We start from the raw sequence: 16,240 nt of genomic DNA on the forward strand, positions 1-16,240 counted from the left end.
CCGACCCATTTATGCTAAGAACTTACGGCGAAGGAACGTCAAGGAAAAATAAAAGCAGGGTAAAAAATAATGAGCCATTCCACTCTGTGAAGGCGAAGGATTCACCTTAATACACCCTAATCGATCTTAATAGACCCTAATAAATCTTAATCCACCTTGTTATATCACTAATGAATCGTTAATTAACTTGGCTAATCATTAATATCTTATACACGGCTGGTCATGTTTTGCGTCGCTTCAGGTCTTCCTGGGTAACGTGATTTCTGTTCACAGCGCGACCTTGAAACAGGTTTAAAGGCTTTCGCCGTTAAAAAAAAAAACGCAACGTGGACTAGATAGCGCTCACCACCTGCAATACCACGGGAATACTGGCCACTAATTTTTTCAGGGCCTGCATTCTGACTGACGCACACATTGACGTAAGCTAAAAATAACAGCTCCTCTACAATTTATTTTTTCGATTTTCACTAAAACGGGCAACGGATCTTAAGAATCGCGACAAGTGCGATCAGGAGGCTGTATCTTCGCACAATAATGTTCGCAGCCGAAAGCAGAATCTAAAGTGCTAGGTGCATTTCCGACTGAACAACAGTTGACGACGTGCGAGGTGATGAATTACCAGCAGAACATTAAACATACTGAGTACAAACTTATTTTTATGAAACATCCAAATTGTGATAACAAAAACGCTAGTGAGCAGGCCGGAATAATTTTTAAAAATTCAGCATGAGGGGATTATTTGATACGAACAATAAGACGCCTCACCTCGCTAACAATGTTCTTTATAGGTACAAAGTTATTTCGGCCAATGTTATGCAGCCACTGCTTCCTGCGCAAGCCGTCACGCTTTCCTTGTGGTATCACAAATGCTGCATAACCATCTTCAGGCTTCTTTCTGTAGTTATATGCGCAACAACACGGCATAGCGCTAGCACAGAGAGCAGGAAACACAGCGCACAGCATTCGCTACGCCGAGATAAAGCGCCGAACCAGCCCTGCCGAGGAGAAAAATGGCGCGCACGAAAAAGACAAACACAAGCAAAACACAAGATACGCGCGTTTTCAAGGGCAACGGCAGAGAGACCAATCGTCCTGCAGAAAAACGGGCGTAAGACCGGTTCCCCTTGGGAAGGGGGTGTGGGGGCGAGGGTGAGGCGAGGAGGTCGCGCGGCGGCGGCACAGTTCAAAGAGTGGCGCCACTTCAAAATTATCAAGGGACCTTTCTAAAGCGGGATTCAGGGCAGTGAAAAGCTCGTGTGGCCTCCGAGATCTGCCCGACACAACCTCGGGGATCACGCCCAAGCCGTACATTTACTTCACTCATTGCCCCAGCGGCGAACCGCGCGGGCTGGCAGAGAGGCGGGGCCTCCGAGATCGCCTAACCACCGATGCAATCTCGGAAGCCACGAGCCGACGTTCGCTTGCCTCCTGCATCCCACAGCGGAGCGTTGTGTTGCTTGCCACGTGCTGCTCGATCGCGTCGAGTCGAATGGACAGCGGACGTGAAAGACCACCACAGTGGAACAGAATGCAGCTATCTACAACAGGCTGTCGCGTCGGGCGCTAACTCGCGTGTTGCACGCGCCGAAGATTCTCTTGGCGTTTTATTCAAATATCACAGAATGCGCGGCAGTGTAGCGCTACCGTGTACCGTGCAGTGTTCTATGGTTACCGGTATAAGTCACAATCGTTACTACTGCAGGAAATCAACAACTGTGGAAATCCACACGCAATTTTTACAATTGCGTGTCACAAAGGAAAAAGAAAGATGAAGAAAAGCTTACTCCTTTCTACGCAGATACAAATCAAACAACACATAGACATTATGCGAAGAGGCTGCCTACTTCATTTCTGAAGTTACAGGATCATCAATTCAATGGGCTATCCTGTGTCCAAATGTCTAAACCTATTTTGGTTATCACGACTACCGACCAGGTAACGCCCCCGCACGCTTAGAGTAGAATCCCAGCGCTTCTGGAATGCGGACGTTGCCGACGGTTCTTGCTGGGCCTTGGCAAACGAACACGCAAACGATATTGGCATTCTTCACGGTCAGCATATATTAATACCGTCTACGTCTTAGTCCGCCTTTTGCGCTTCTTGAAGGGACACTAAAGTGAAAAGTGATTTCTTCTGCATCAGTAAATCACCGTTCTGCAACACCGAAAACACCACTCTTACAACGATAAGATGTCTGGTAAGCCAGAAAAAGCGCAAGAACGAAATGTGGGTGGCGACGCCTACTTGAGTTCCCGCACCTGGGGGCTGTGACGTCTTGAATTTTGATGGCATCTTCTAGGGCCTACTAATTATATATAGCGGTACAGATTGACTACATTGTGTTCTAAAGGAACCAAATATTCAACATGCCAAGTTTCGGGTACCTTTATTCAGCCAACGCGGCCCAAATGCGAAAACAAACTTTGGGATCCCTGACGTCACGCTGACGTACCGGCGCTGGCGTTTCGGCGCGAAATTCAAATACTGATACTTGGACCTTCATTTTCTCATCTAATACTCAAACTATTTTCTTGAAATGACTGCCTGCAGGTTTCTCAAACAATGCTTTATTAGTCTAAACTGATTTATTGTTTCCCTTTAGTGTCCCTTTAAGTATTGAGTAGAAGGCGATGCTATCGTTAAGCGCGGCAGTATACGGGCACAGTACTAAGGTGGTTCGACCAGTGTGTACTTTGGTAGAGCGGCCATGACAGCACATCGTCCACGCAGGCACGATGACGGTTGGTGCAAATGTGATAACTTAAACAGGCGTGGGTGTGACAGTAAACGTGCGAGCACGTAAAAGAAAAAGCTCTAGTATTGCAGAGCCAAAGCGCTTCTGGAAACTCTTCGGCACAAAATACTTGAACCAAGCTATGCCCTAAGGAAACCGCGACAACGTTGGTAACGGAACTGGAAAATAACATCGCTCGCACGAGACGAAATACAGAAAATAACTAGAGTTCTTTAACATCGCCTTACCGTTGCGGCGCTACCGCTTCACTCCTGCCGCGCAATGCGCCCACGGAGGCTGGCGGTATAATATCATAGCGTCGTGCCAAATTGATGAACATGCATGCGTCTGCTAACGCGACGTTCTATCGTTCTTGCTGTCGACGTCTGGATGTCATTGCGGGAACCGTCTAATCATCGCACAAACTAGGCGCACATACGCCGGCCAGATAGGAAACGCCTTCAGGCGAGCGAAGTCTCGTGAATGAGAACCCAGTTCTTTGAAGATGAGTATAGTTTAATTTCTCTCTCTATATATATCTTACCGATTGAGGACTTTCGTGGTCCGACGGGTCAGTATCTCGGCCGAAGGAAATTAAAACCCCTTAAAGTTCGTAAAGTACTGCCACGCTTTGAAAAATGCCGCCTCCTCCTCGCGCGCTCTGGCCGAGGCCGATGCTGCGTCGCTATTGGCCTAATAGCGTCACGTGAGCCATCGCGCCGTGCATCAGCGCCATTTTTGCTCGAGAAGCGTCTACAGAGTGACGAGGAGCGCACGTTGGCGCCGTTGCGACGCTCGAGCAGTGTAGGCGGCGCTGCGGTCGAGGAGGGAGCGTGAAAGAGAAACGAGGAGGAGTAAAGGCGGAGGAGGAGAGTGTCGCTACTTTACGAAGTTTAAGGGGCTTTAAAGGAAAGGGAACACGAGCGCCCTCGCGCGCGAGTTGTCTAAACAAGCTGCGGGGCGTTTCGCCGTTCAACGCTAACTAAAGCTCTTCGAGAGCCACGTGCTCCCGCTCGAGAGCCTTGTCAAGTCCGATGGCGTACATGCCGTGGTCGGCGGTGGCGCTCTATGTCACATTTCTGCGTCACCTGGGTCGAACTTGCGGGGCGCTCTCGTCACCGAAGTTGGCTGCTGCGCGAGTCTTAAATTAGAGGAAAAGTACGGTAAAATTTCACTCCCTGCAAGCATTGTATACTGCCTCTACGAGCTAACGTTAGACAATCACTCAAGCTAAAGAAGAAAGAAAGAAAAATAACATTTTAAAAACACACAGTGAAAGATTCAATTACACGGCCTAAGGTATGCGGTCGTCGGACCTCTTACGACCGACCACCGTATGTCTTAAAATCGTACTTTGCACCGTGTTTTTAAATATCTATTTCTTGCCGAACTGATTGGCTAACGTTAACCGGGACACCCTATAGGTATAAAACATTAGAACTTGCGTAGTTGAGCAAGCTACGTCACTCAGGTAGCCATATATCACGGGCTGTACGGCGATCATCTGCACTCTCTGAAGAGCCCTGAACACGTGAAGAAACTACTCGTTTGCTCTGAATGCCCCGTTGGTTTTTTAATAAACAACGCTCCGTGACGTACTACGTGATGAAAGAAACTTGCTAGCTTCAATATATCGGTATGCAAACAGCGTTTTAAATTAAGCGCAACAACGGCTATTCATTATTCGAGAACTATTCGAAAAAGATTCGATATTCGATTCGCTTTTGGCACTATTCGATTCGTATTCGATTCGGTCTCAAAAATAACTATTCGCACACCCTTACCTCATATGTCTCGAAGAGTAATCACGGTCTCTATCAATGAGTTGAGAGATGAAACAACCGACTTTTACTCCAAGCGTTACACAAGGCACTGTGTAAGCACCAGCTATGACATGTGGGAAGTCCTTGCGCAGCCCTTAGAAACTCGGTGTCAAATAAGGCTCTTCTTCGCATGCGAGATCTGGGATTTTTCACAAATCTTGCTTGCTTGCTTTTCTTTTTTTAATGCTTCGCGGCACGGCCAACACCACTCCAACAAACATTGCTCCAGCGTCATAACGTTTTTATAAATATTGCTTGACCTCCAATATAATCTGGAAGCTGTTTATATTCCTTCTTGCTCCATAGTACAGTTATAGCAGGGCGATTATATTCGTTTAATAGACAATGAGTAAATAAGCGTACTCACAAGAGATCACCTTCGTTCGGCGGACGTCCGTTTCTACGGTTCGAGTGGTGTTACGCTGCCGCTGCGCTTTGGTAGCTGCTGTCGACAGTTGAATCTACCTGCAAAGGAGCAGAAATAAGTATTACTGCTATAGTCAGTGCTTGCAGTCGCGTCCGAAGATGTTGGTGTGCTTCACGTAAAATAGCATTCGTTCACTCTATAAACCGCGCGACCGAGCGCGACAAAGACAGAGTGGGTTGAAAAGGACAACAATTTTCTCATAAATTGTCGTCTGGTCGCGACCCAAACTCATTTTTTTTTCTTTGTCCGATAAAGAACTGGCTTTGTCTTGACGCGAGAGGCCAGGTTCACACGGCATCTATCAATATTCAGTTATTTCTTTTTATTGCATGCCGTTTAACGCCCACGTGGGGCACAGAGCAGGTGAGGCGAGACATGAAATGTATCCATAGTAATTATAAATAAAAGCATCATACGTAAGCGTTACGTATTGTTGAAACAGAATCAATTGCGTTTTGACGACGGTGCGCACTACAAAAGTTATGTTGTTGCGAGGGCTGTGCTACACAAAATACGAAAAGAAGTTAAGGTGTAAAAAAGTTTCTATAACATATTTATATGTACGTTAGTGCACGAAATGGGAATGTAAACGCTTTCGTGAAAGCAACATCGAAACCTTAGTATGGGTGCGCGAATAGTGATTTTTCAGACCGAATCGAATACGAATCGAAAAGTACCATAATGGAATCGAATCGAATCGAATAGTTTTCGAGCAGTTTTCTAATAATGAACAGGCGTTACCACAATTAATATAAAACGATGTTCCCATCCTATCATTCTTAAAGTTAGGAAGTTTCTGTCATTACGTGGTACGTTATGAAGCGTTGTTTACTGAAAGCACAAATGAAAGCAGACAAGTAGTTCTTTCGCATGCACAGAACACCTCAGATAGTGCGGATGGTGGCTGTGTAGCCTGTAATGTATGGTTACCTGAGCGATGTAGCCTGCTCCACTACGCGAGTTCTCATGTTTTATGCCTAGTATGCCTGCGGGACTGCAGATCTACCGTGCTTTTGATCCAATTTTATGTTTACTTGGGCGCAGTCGGCGGTCTGAAATATTCGAATTTACTAATAGCGGACTATTCGATTCGTTATTCAGAAGTTTCGAATATGTAATACCCTCGTAATGAGGGCCTTTGGGGGTATTTTGAATAAATAAATAAATAAATTCGCACACCTCTAAACCTTAGTGCAGCTGTACAATCCCGGTAAAGGTTTACTGCGCTTCAGAAGCGCAAGACACAGCCTTATGTTTATTTTTTTTTAACTCTCACATATAGCGTTGAATTACTACAGCAGTCGAACTTCTACATTTCATGAGGCAAAGTATGCAAAACATTTACAGAACATACAGAGCATACTATTTACGCAGTATATCGAGCAGACACACATCGCCACACAGGCGTACGTCGACGAAATACATCTCTCGCCAAGAAAGAAAAAATAAAACTCGGAACTGCTCATCGCCAACGGCAAGTACACATTTTGCCTATTCGTTAGTCTGTTCAGGAAATCGGAAATTTCACAGTGTAATACACGAAAGCGCTCAATCATGCCACCTATTTTGCGTGAACAGAGCGGGTTAGTCGGATCGGCAGTCCAAAAACGAAACAAAAGAAACATCGTGTAATTCATCCATAAAACGTTCCGCTCATGACGCCACATATCGTCTGATGAACAGTCAACTTCCATATCATTACTTTTCATCCAGCGTGCCAGGTCAGGGTGGACGATGACCCGATAATTTCTTTGGCTCACATCTTTCCAACCGTGCAAAAGAAGTCGAGATCTCGCACCAGGAACGAAGCGACCCGTTAGCCATTCGTGGTTTTACCGACAGCCGCTGCACGGCGCTAGCTGACAGCATAAGCTAGCGTTTCTGTATAGGCTGCCCTCGTAGGGAGTACATACAGCAACTAACATGGACAACTCACACTCGCACCATCTCCTCAGCCCACCGCAGCGAAGACGCCACAGCGTCGCGGAAAACAGGATGACACTAGACGTACTGGTGTCATCCCGCACTGACCCTGTCGCCGCAGTCGCGTCACAGACCACGAGCATCACCCAATTCAATTAAAAAGCAAACACAATAAACAAAAGCATCTTTTCGAAGGTTATCTACGAACGTACTACTGTCTTCTAAAACATTTCGTTATCGGCATTGGCCAGCACACGTTCTTAGAGTCGTTCTCGCTGCGGATCGTACCACACATCCTGGTTGCGTTTGTAACGGGAAGATTTCGTAACCTCAAAACCTAACCGATAAATGTGACACATTTATCGGCTGAAACAACCGCTGACGTGTTTCCAAAAAAGGCAAGCTATATTTTCCAGTGCGTTTTGTCACGGAGGAAAACCAACCACGAGACTTCACGAATTGTCTTTCTAAACCCGCCCCAATCTTGGTCAATCCCCTCTTGATGCCTATCAGTCATATTTAAAGTGAAACGAAGCAACAAATAAACCTGTTCGTTAGTATAATGACTCGGACTAAGCTTTCAAATTAACCATGAGGCCCGTGAGAAATGACGTAAAGAAACTCGGGACGGATTTCAGCCAGTTCGGATTCCTTAGCTCAATAGGTGCACGAGCCGCTTTTGCACTCCGGCGTTGTGTGAAAGCGGCAGACGCGGCTGAGATTCGAACCTCCTACCTTGTCCTCACAAGCCTGTTGTGTCATTCTTGCCGTTGGAGAGGGCGCACGGTTCAAAATCGGATACGAAAATGGTGCGAATAGAATCAAACAACAAACATCGATAGCCTTGAAATTAGACATCTCTATTTTATGTAGAGTGAGAGCGCGTTCGTAACACTTTTGCAGGAAAAGGAAACAAACAATATCCCTTCACATCACATCGCAGAATTCACGAAAAAAATATTCAGACATTCCGCAAGCTTTATCTATGGCGTGCATCCGTCAAATGCAGAACCAAAGATTTATGCGTTTAACGCATTCGACGCGTTGCTACTATACTTCAGAACTTGTGGTGCATATGACCGACCGTGAAAGTTGTAATGCGCTGCATTGCGTTAGTGTGTGCTTTATTTCAATCTCTAGCTTTAATGTTTTCTTTTTTCTCCTTCTATGACTTTTTCTGCCTTGACCCTTCACCCAAGCAGCCAGCCAGTACATACAGTGGCTAATGCTTATTTCCCGCTCTTTCCCCGCCTCGTTCCTGATGAAACGTGATAGTCGTGGTTCAAAGACTAAACGCCGTTCGCGCCGACACTCTTGCGAGCGTAGTTGACGATTCCACCGCTACGTGGCGCAACCTGTCCACACAGAGCCACTCTGGCTCACTCGCGTTCTCACCACTACCCGGCGCGAGTTATCTATACTCCGCAGAGTAAAGCGGATGCGCTCCTGCACCCGTCTTGCTCTTTCGTCCTACCATGGCGTCCCCGAGATCCGGAGCTCGTTTCGTCATCTTCGGCGTCTCGCTTTGTCTCGCGCTCCATCTCGGTTCGTGCGCCAGTCGACCTCAAGACCACGCTCGGAAAATGGGCCACACCGATCAAAGCCGCGGCAAACTTCATCGGAGGACAATCAGGGACGCGGCGGCGGGTTACTCCGCCAGCCCACCAGAGATCCAGCCGTTCGCCTTCTCCAAGAACAGCGCGATGGGCCAACGGGCCAGCGTGGGCTGCCTCGTGATCGGCGGCACGGGCCCGTTCCAGTTCCGGTGGCAGCACAACGGGCTCCCGATCGTAAACAGCGCTTCGAAGTACGCGAGGACCAAATCGGAAGACCTCGCCGCGGTGGTGATCGAGAAAGTGGGCGCCGAAGACGTCGGCAACTACACGTGCCGCGTGAGCAACGCGTTCGGTGCCGACAGCTACACGGCGCCCTTGGATGTCGAAGGTGAGACCCGCCTTCTCTGGCACTTTGCTCTGGGGCTCAAACCACAAGCTCGGCTCAGTTAACGTTTTCCCAGCACGTGGTGTCAAAAGGATTGACTGCAGGGCTAGTTGGTCTATTAACGCCACTTGCCTCGCAAGAAGCTATGCGCCTGTTTTTTTTTTTTTTTCCAAAGGGCTTCGTCCCGTAGCAGGTCAGGAGCCCTTTTCGGAGCAATACTCTGTTCCTTATGCTTCTTCATTTTGCTGCGTCTAATTTCTGCGCTTAAGTTTTACAGTCAACGTGGTGTCAACCACGTTCATCAGAACTACGTTGAGCAGAGTCTCTCAGTAAGTTGAAAGAGTCTGCCCGTTTCTCCTTTCTGCTGATGACGCTCACCTCTTGTCTGTCCTGCAGATGATTCTACACGCGAAAGAACGCGAGAGACACAAACCACGTGGTATGCGTCCCGAGAGCTTTACAGATCACAGCTAAATGTTGTCTCGACAGCAAAGTCATCTGTACTATATATAGTCAATGCGTCCAGAAGAACGTATTAGGATTGAACGATTCTGAGTGCGTCGACAAAGGCAGTGAACGAAGAACTCCGAACGTCTGCCGAGTCTCTACTTTTGCGTTAAATATTGCCTACATAACTTTTTCTGGACCACGCGTCGAAACGTGAAGCGGTCCTGCAACCGCAATACCTGCGCTAGCATTTGCTACGGCTGAAGAGAAGGTAGCGGGTCGAACACCTATTGTGGCTATGCTCAACAACATCATTTTCCTACCGACTAGCTCAACCTTTAACGCTTTCAAACACACAGTCGCGGCGACTGCTACCAGATCGACGCCCATTCAGCGGACGTTATTTACATCCTCCTGGACCGCTCCCATCTACGGCGCTTCTCATGGAGCCCGTGTTACCTTGGGACGTGAAACTCCAAAGAGTGTTATATTTTCAATTAGCACTTTTTTCTTCCGCATCCAATCCTGACATGTATTATGCACAAGATAGGAGTGCATGCTCCCAAGATACACCTGTAGGTCCAGAACCTTCGATAAGTTATACGCAAGCATATAAGTAAGCATATGAGTGAAGCTGTAGGTCCCGACAGTGCACCTAGAGTAGACCGAGTGTTTCATCAATCATAATAGCGCTGAACGGACACTAACGAATAATAACAAGTAGGGTTCTCTAATCTTTTTCTCCCCACTCCCCTTACCCTGTGCAGTGCTGTTGAGGTGCCCTCCCTTGAGAGACAATTCCGGCACTGCACTTTTCTCTTCATTTCTTTTTCAAAATCACTACTACTACTACTTGGTGAAAGGAGGCGTAAAGTGAGATGTAGGCTCGCTAAGCCATAAAAGAAGGAAAAAAACTACATACCGGTGGCCACGCTGTACTGAAGCTCCCAGACCCAGTTGGTCACGACTACGTGCATTTTGGCAACGTCTGCTCAGGTCAGTTGATAGTTTATCGTAAGTAGCCCGCTGCAAATTTACTTCAGAAGGAATCAAGAGCTAAGCCTAGCAACTATGGCGCAGTCTCCGTGTACTAGAACGGCTTCAATAACAGAATTTAAGTGTAGGTACCTTGAAATTCATCACGTGAAGCTGACGTATCGGCACAAAATTCAGAAAAGGAAAGCTTGGCTTCCTACTCTAACGCTTTTAGTAATCAACGCTATTCCGTCCAATCAACTGCGATTCAGTATTGGTAGAATGCTTTATCACCATAAACCGATCTAGCGTTGCTTTTGTACATTTCCACTGACCGAAACCTGGTCATTTTTCTCTTATATCGGCGGCTCCATCGGGCGCGAAGACCGCTCACCGCTTTCGTCCGCTACCGTGACGCAAAGTTGCAGCTGCAGCCGTCGTGCGGCGCTAGTTGTCCACTACTCGCGACGGTTTCCTTTCTTCAATAGCTCCGCGGGCTCAGTGAGCTCATAGCCTGCTTCGGCACCGTTCAACATGAACCTCTGGCTCCTTCTGACTACAGCTTCGCTACTGAACTTTCCTCAACTTGCTGCGCCTCAGGATAACGGTAAGCGGCTGCGATGCTTAGCGACGCGTCCACTCGAGGCCAATGCAGTCATTCGAGGTAACAACAACAACAAAAAAAAGAATGACGCCAATGTTCCGGACTTCTAGGAATTCCGGAGGTGATGCCGTTCTCGTTTTCGAGGAACGCCGTGATGGGAAAGAAAACGTCCGTGACCTGCGCCCTGTCCAGCGGTCGGGGCCCCTTCCGCTTCTCGTGGCTGCACGATGGAAAGCCGCTCGATAACCGGGGACGCGGAACTTCTGTCAAGAGGGTTACGGACGACATATCAGTGATGACCATCGAAAGCGTGACAGCGGGGGACCTGGGGAACTACACGTGCGTCGTCCATAACGGAGCCGGAACCGGAAACCACACGGCTGCGCTCTACGTCGAGGGTAAGCCCCCACCGCAACGTGTACGCCGATCGCTGGCCTCGGGTGTGGCTAAAAACCATGTTGCAGTGTTTAGTCTGTAATCGCAGAGAAAAAAAAACGTATCTTTCGAATTTTTTCGCCGCTGCCCGCGCAACTACGACAGTGGTAGCTAACAGTTGTCTCCAATGGTAGCTAAGAGAAATACGAAATCCGCTTAATTCGAAATCCATTCGCTAACACGTAGTTGAGTCGCACCTGCGTTGTCGACGATGACATAGATCGTTTCACTTGCAGTCGCTTTCGAACCTCAAAGGCTGCTTTCAGAAACGCTGTAAGCACGCAGCACGACACTCAACTTCAGCTGCGCGACTTTCTTGGACCGTGGCTGTGTTCGCAATGTGAACACTGCGACCTACTGAAGCCCTTATAGCATTCCTGTGATGAAAGCAATAATAAGTACCTGTATATATTTTTTGTATTAGTGCGTGCCTCTTTGTTATTTTTTTCTTACTCCCCCTCTCTCTCTTTTTGTTTCACCTCCCACTTTTTGACGTGGATCCAGTAGCACGACAGGCCTGACGCTCAGCCAAGCACTCCAGGTAGCATTGAACTTCTTTTCTCGGTCTGCTGGGATTACCACAGTGCCTCTTCATATATAATTAAGCAATGCTTCCGCTCGTACAGCTACCGCCTTCTTAAAAACAACGTCAGCTTCGTGCGAGGGCGAATCACATAAAGGAATAACAAAGTTCAGCGCTGCGGCAAGGGAATCTCAGAACGCTGGCGAGATGAGCGTGCTGGCGCATTTGCAGGCGTCACACCTATACTCAGTAGTTCCTTGCAGCACCGAGGAAGCTGCAGGGATCCTTGACCAATTGGAAGGCTGAACGCCGCTGAAGATGTGTTCATCCGCGCGGCATCGTCTGCTCGGCGTATGCTTGGCGTCCTTTCAATAGATCCTCCACTGTTGCTGGAGTGATGCAACAAACGTTTTTGTGTTGCAACTACAGGCTGCAACTAATGCCACAGCGGGCCTTCGCATCATCGGTACCCTTTCTGAGCAGTTCAATGCAGCCTCCTTAGCCAGTTTCTGTAAGAGCGAACGCCCTGATGAATTCGCACGCGCCGCACGTACCGTTTGCTCGGCGTCTATTCGGTGTTTACTCGTCACCGCCATCACGCACCATACTAGAGCGGAGTAGTAAATTATTGATGCAGTTAACAATTAGGCCTTCGCAGCCTACCGCATCGTCAACGCATCACCAGCGCTAGTGCTGTGGCGCCATCTGCTAAACAGAAATCAAACCACTTTTACTGATCGGCGCTGCCTCTGTAGTCCTAGCAGCGTCAAAACAAACAGCTGATCTGAATAATAACGACAAAACATAGCTGATGCGCTTTCCTCAGCGTGAGATGGGACTACGCGATGATGGATTTTACCATCTATTCGTTGTTGTCAGGGCGGAGAGCCAGTAACAAGCGCGAATTAGGATCGAAGCGGGCGCTCTGGGCCGCATGTGGCGCTGCCGTGTCGCTGCGTATAATCGCGGTTAGGGCGGCAATGAAAGTTACCAATGGTAAGAGCCACAGTAACTTGCGGTACACGACGTCCATGCTCAAAGGGCCTAGCACCTTACGTATCGCTGTGACGTATCATGTGTTTAAGTAGAAACAAATCTCCCTAATGCCCCCAGTAATCAGACAGTTAAGCCCGGCACTATATTCTGCCGCGCAAAGATGTTGCCTGTGTGCACCTCGTACCTTCGGCAGTGCTGCACGCCACTTGCGAGATCGAGTGTAGATGGTGGACGAGATAACACGGTAGGAAGGCTGTCGGCCTTGGTCCAAAGAAAACATGACATAAATTTAGCGTTGTTCGTTCCTGTTGACCGCACAGCCGCTCAACAGCAACGCTATCGGGTCTACGCACAACGCCCGCGCCAACAGTGGAAGCCGACTGAGCGGAACGTCATCCACTTGGCGTCGTCACTTTCCAGAGTCAAATGCACTTCGCGTCTGTGTAGCCCTTCGAAACCTCTACGCCCGGACCGAGCATGCTCGGTCGACAGCAGGACAACACGACAACGGCGACTGACCAAACGCGTCTCGAGCGTCCCTATAACTGCTAGCGCAAGAAAACTACCATGAAGGCCACGCTTCCGTTTTTTTTTTCAAGTTACGCGCCATAACCGCGACAGCACCGTTGTGACGTTACGATTCACTTGTTGCTTGTCTTTTCCTCAATGATGGGCGGCACGGGTCTCCAAAATACGGCAGCTGGGAATGTCCAGTTTACCTTAGAATGCTATGTAATTCTTTCAATTAAACGAACATATTATGTTCCGGCTAAATAGTCTCACAACCTATCACGTATTTGGTAAAATGTGTCCTGTATTATCACCACTCGTTTAGTTTCCATGTCGATTTTGCTTGCACCATTCAATGAAACAAATAACTGGCTGAATAGAAAGACTCGTCTATTTGCAAACTCAGGATCGCAATCTGTCAACCGAGATTACCTTACCGCTTCTCCTGGTATCCGTGTACCATTTGCAAATTACAAGAACGCTAGCAAAAAATGCCGCAAAGCCAACTACGTAAATGAGGCTCTGCGTTTCCCTGCTTGTTTTAAGCAGCAATCACAACCGGCATCTCTCGCACAATCTCGTAGCACAATAAGTTGTGCGTTCTTCAAACAGTTTGAATAGCAACACCAGAACGAAAGTCCTGCTTCATGCAGTTCATTCGAACTACGCAAAACAGGCATAATGAACACAAACGTGCTTTAAAAAATGTGCTATGTGGTTCCCTAGCAGGGATGCGTTTCCTACGTGACTTAGACAACGCTCGTCCGCAGCGACGCCAGCCCCTGCGACTAGAGCAGCCCCACAATATAGATGTATATGTGGCGAAGCATCCTCTACAGGCACACGATCGCGTGTGCGGACGTTGATGCATCGCGAACAACGAAATTTAATAATCAAATTGCCAGCGGTAAAGAATGTGAGCGATGATTTATTTACATTAAATAGATATTTTAAAAGAAAGCAAGCGAGACATCCAGCCGTGGAGAACTCTGAAAACTGTAGGGGGGTGAGGGGGGGGGGGGGGGTTGCATCGAGGAGAACGAAACCTGCCGTCGAAAAACGACGCCCCACTAAGGAGCAGCTGTTTCTCGTTCCCACCACCATATGGCGCGACAAGTCCGTGAGCGCGTTGTCGTCAATAAGAACGGTAGCAGCGATTTTCCTCTGCAAGGAGGACTTTGTACGCCTGACGAGGCTCAGCTGCAGGCTACCTTTGCTCAGCTCTCATCCGAGCAGCAGCGGGAAGAAATGATGTCTACCGCAGCGGAGATCATCGTCACTGTGCTGCTTGTGACATTCATCGACGTATCCGTGAGCGCATCGCCCTACGGTGAGTCGACAGATACGCACGTTTGATAAGCGTCGACGAGGAGTTTTGGCTTGTCCACAAACGCACCGACCCGTGCGAAATACCGCGTTACCGGAGACGTAAACGCAAGCTGCCGTATTGGCGCAGTCACCTGCCGGAACAGAGTTCGACCAGAGGAGACAATATAGTTACTTTAGTAAACAACCATACTCATCTGCTGGCGTTCTGTGTCTGCATTTACGTGATCGTTAACATGCTGCTGTTTTGTCATTTTCCTTTTTTTTTTTTCACAAGAAGCGTGTCTCCCGCAGTGTGGTTGGACAAAGTGCCACAAAAAATCGCTACACCAGCGCTGTTTCCGCAGTTCACGTCTCCGCTAACCCTGCATTCGGGCAAGCTAAAACTCCTTAATAGTGGTGAACCAGTTAACACCCGCCGGCACTGGTTTCAACGCAGACGCCCCGCAAATCCAGCCGTTCTCGTTTCCACCGAACGTGCGCTTGGGGATGAGGACCAGCGTCGCGTGCATGGCGTCGAGCGGCGAAGCACCCTTCGAGTTTTCGTGGAAGCAAGACGGAGAGCCCGTCCGCGGAGGCTCGGCCAAGTACGTGAGGATCGTGTCGGACAACATAGCGACGCTGACCATCGAGCGAGTGGGCGCCGGTGACATGGGAAACTACACGTGCGCCGTCACCAACGCCGCGGGCAGCGACAGTTACGTCGCGGAGTTATTCGCCGAAGGTGAGGAGGCGAAGGCGTCTCGGATATCGGGCACATATGCGAAACGATGACAGCGTTAACACGCGCTACGGATGCGAACAACGTTACCAAACCTACGCGCGAAGAAGGTAAGTTACTTTAGAAGGGTTAACTGCTCGGCTAGTTGGTGATCTTGCATACTAAAAAGATTTTGCGCCAGAACAACACACACAACAAAGACGACCACACCACGGGTCCATCAGCGCCCGTGGTGCCGTCGTCCTTCTTGTGTGTGTTGTTTTGGCGCAAAATATTTTTAGTATGTAAGTTACTTAGTCATACAATATGTAGGGAGTCGTGATCGTGTTCACATACTCCTACGCGCTATTTCTAACTCAACGAAGAGAATAAAAAAGGAAGAAATATGTTCACGATGAACTATATGCAACTTATGCTTACCTTAATATTTTCATTTAAATTATAACCAAGCTATATTGAACTTATAAAGTCCAGACAAAGAACACAATTTTGAAAAGCGGGGTGGGGGTGGCCTGTGTGGGCGTTAGCGGGGTGGAATGGGTAATAGCCAGGACACATTTCAGTCGGCTACCTCATGACATCAGGAAAGAAGGTGCAAGGTGCAGAGCATATGATGAAGAGACGAAATAATATCTAACAGCCGGTGGGCGACCGATACCTCACTTCAGGATTCCAGTTGCAGGCGAATTTTCCCCGGCAATGTACGGCACGCTGATGCCCAAGCGCCACAAATTTGACGGTGTTTTAGAGTTGCTAATCCCTACGTATTTGTTTTCACTTCGCATAAGCCCTCGCGACGCCTCGTGTATCCCACCGTCCACATCATTTCTCCATCCACCAGACGCGCCGCAGTTT

At 48.3% G+C, this 16,240-nt stretch overlaps 1 protein-coding gene across 1 annotated transcript; it reads left to right on the forward strand.

Moving 5' to 3' along the window:
• Nucleotides 1–10,799: 10,799 nt before the first annotated feature.
• Nucleotides 10,800–15,438, forward strand: LOC139047068 (junctional adhesion molecule A-like). The gene is made up of 3 exons (XM_070521020.1): nucleotides 10,800–10,877; nucleotides 10,985–11,272; nucleotides 15,104–15,438. Exons 1-3 carry the CDS (start codon nucleotides 10,805–10,807, stop codon nucleotides 15,436–15,438), a joined length of 696 nt encoding a protein of 231 aa, XP_070377121.1. The 5' UTR covers nucleotides 10,800–10,804.
• Nucleotides 15,439–16,240: the final 802 nt, after the last annotated feature.

The sequence above is a fragment of the Dermacentor albipictus genome, chromosome 6 (genome assembly GCF_038994185.2).
Source record: "Dermacentor albipictus isolate Rhodes 1998 colony chromosome 6, USDA_Dalb.pri_finalv2, whole genome shotgun sequence".
Taxonomy (NCBI): domain Eukaryota; kingdom Metazoa; phylum Arthropoda; class Arachnida; order Ixodida; family Ixodidae; genus Dermacentor; species Dermacentor albipictus.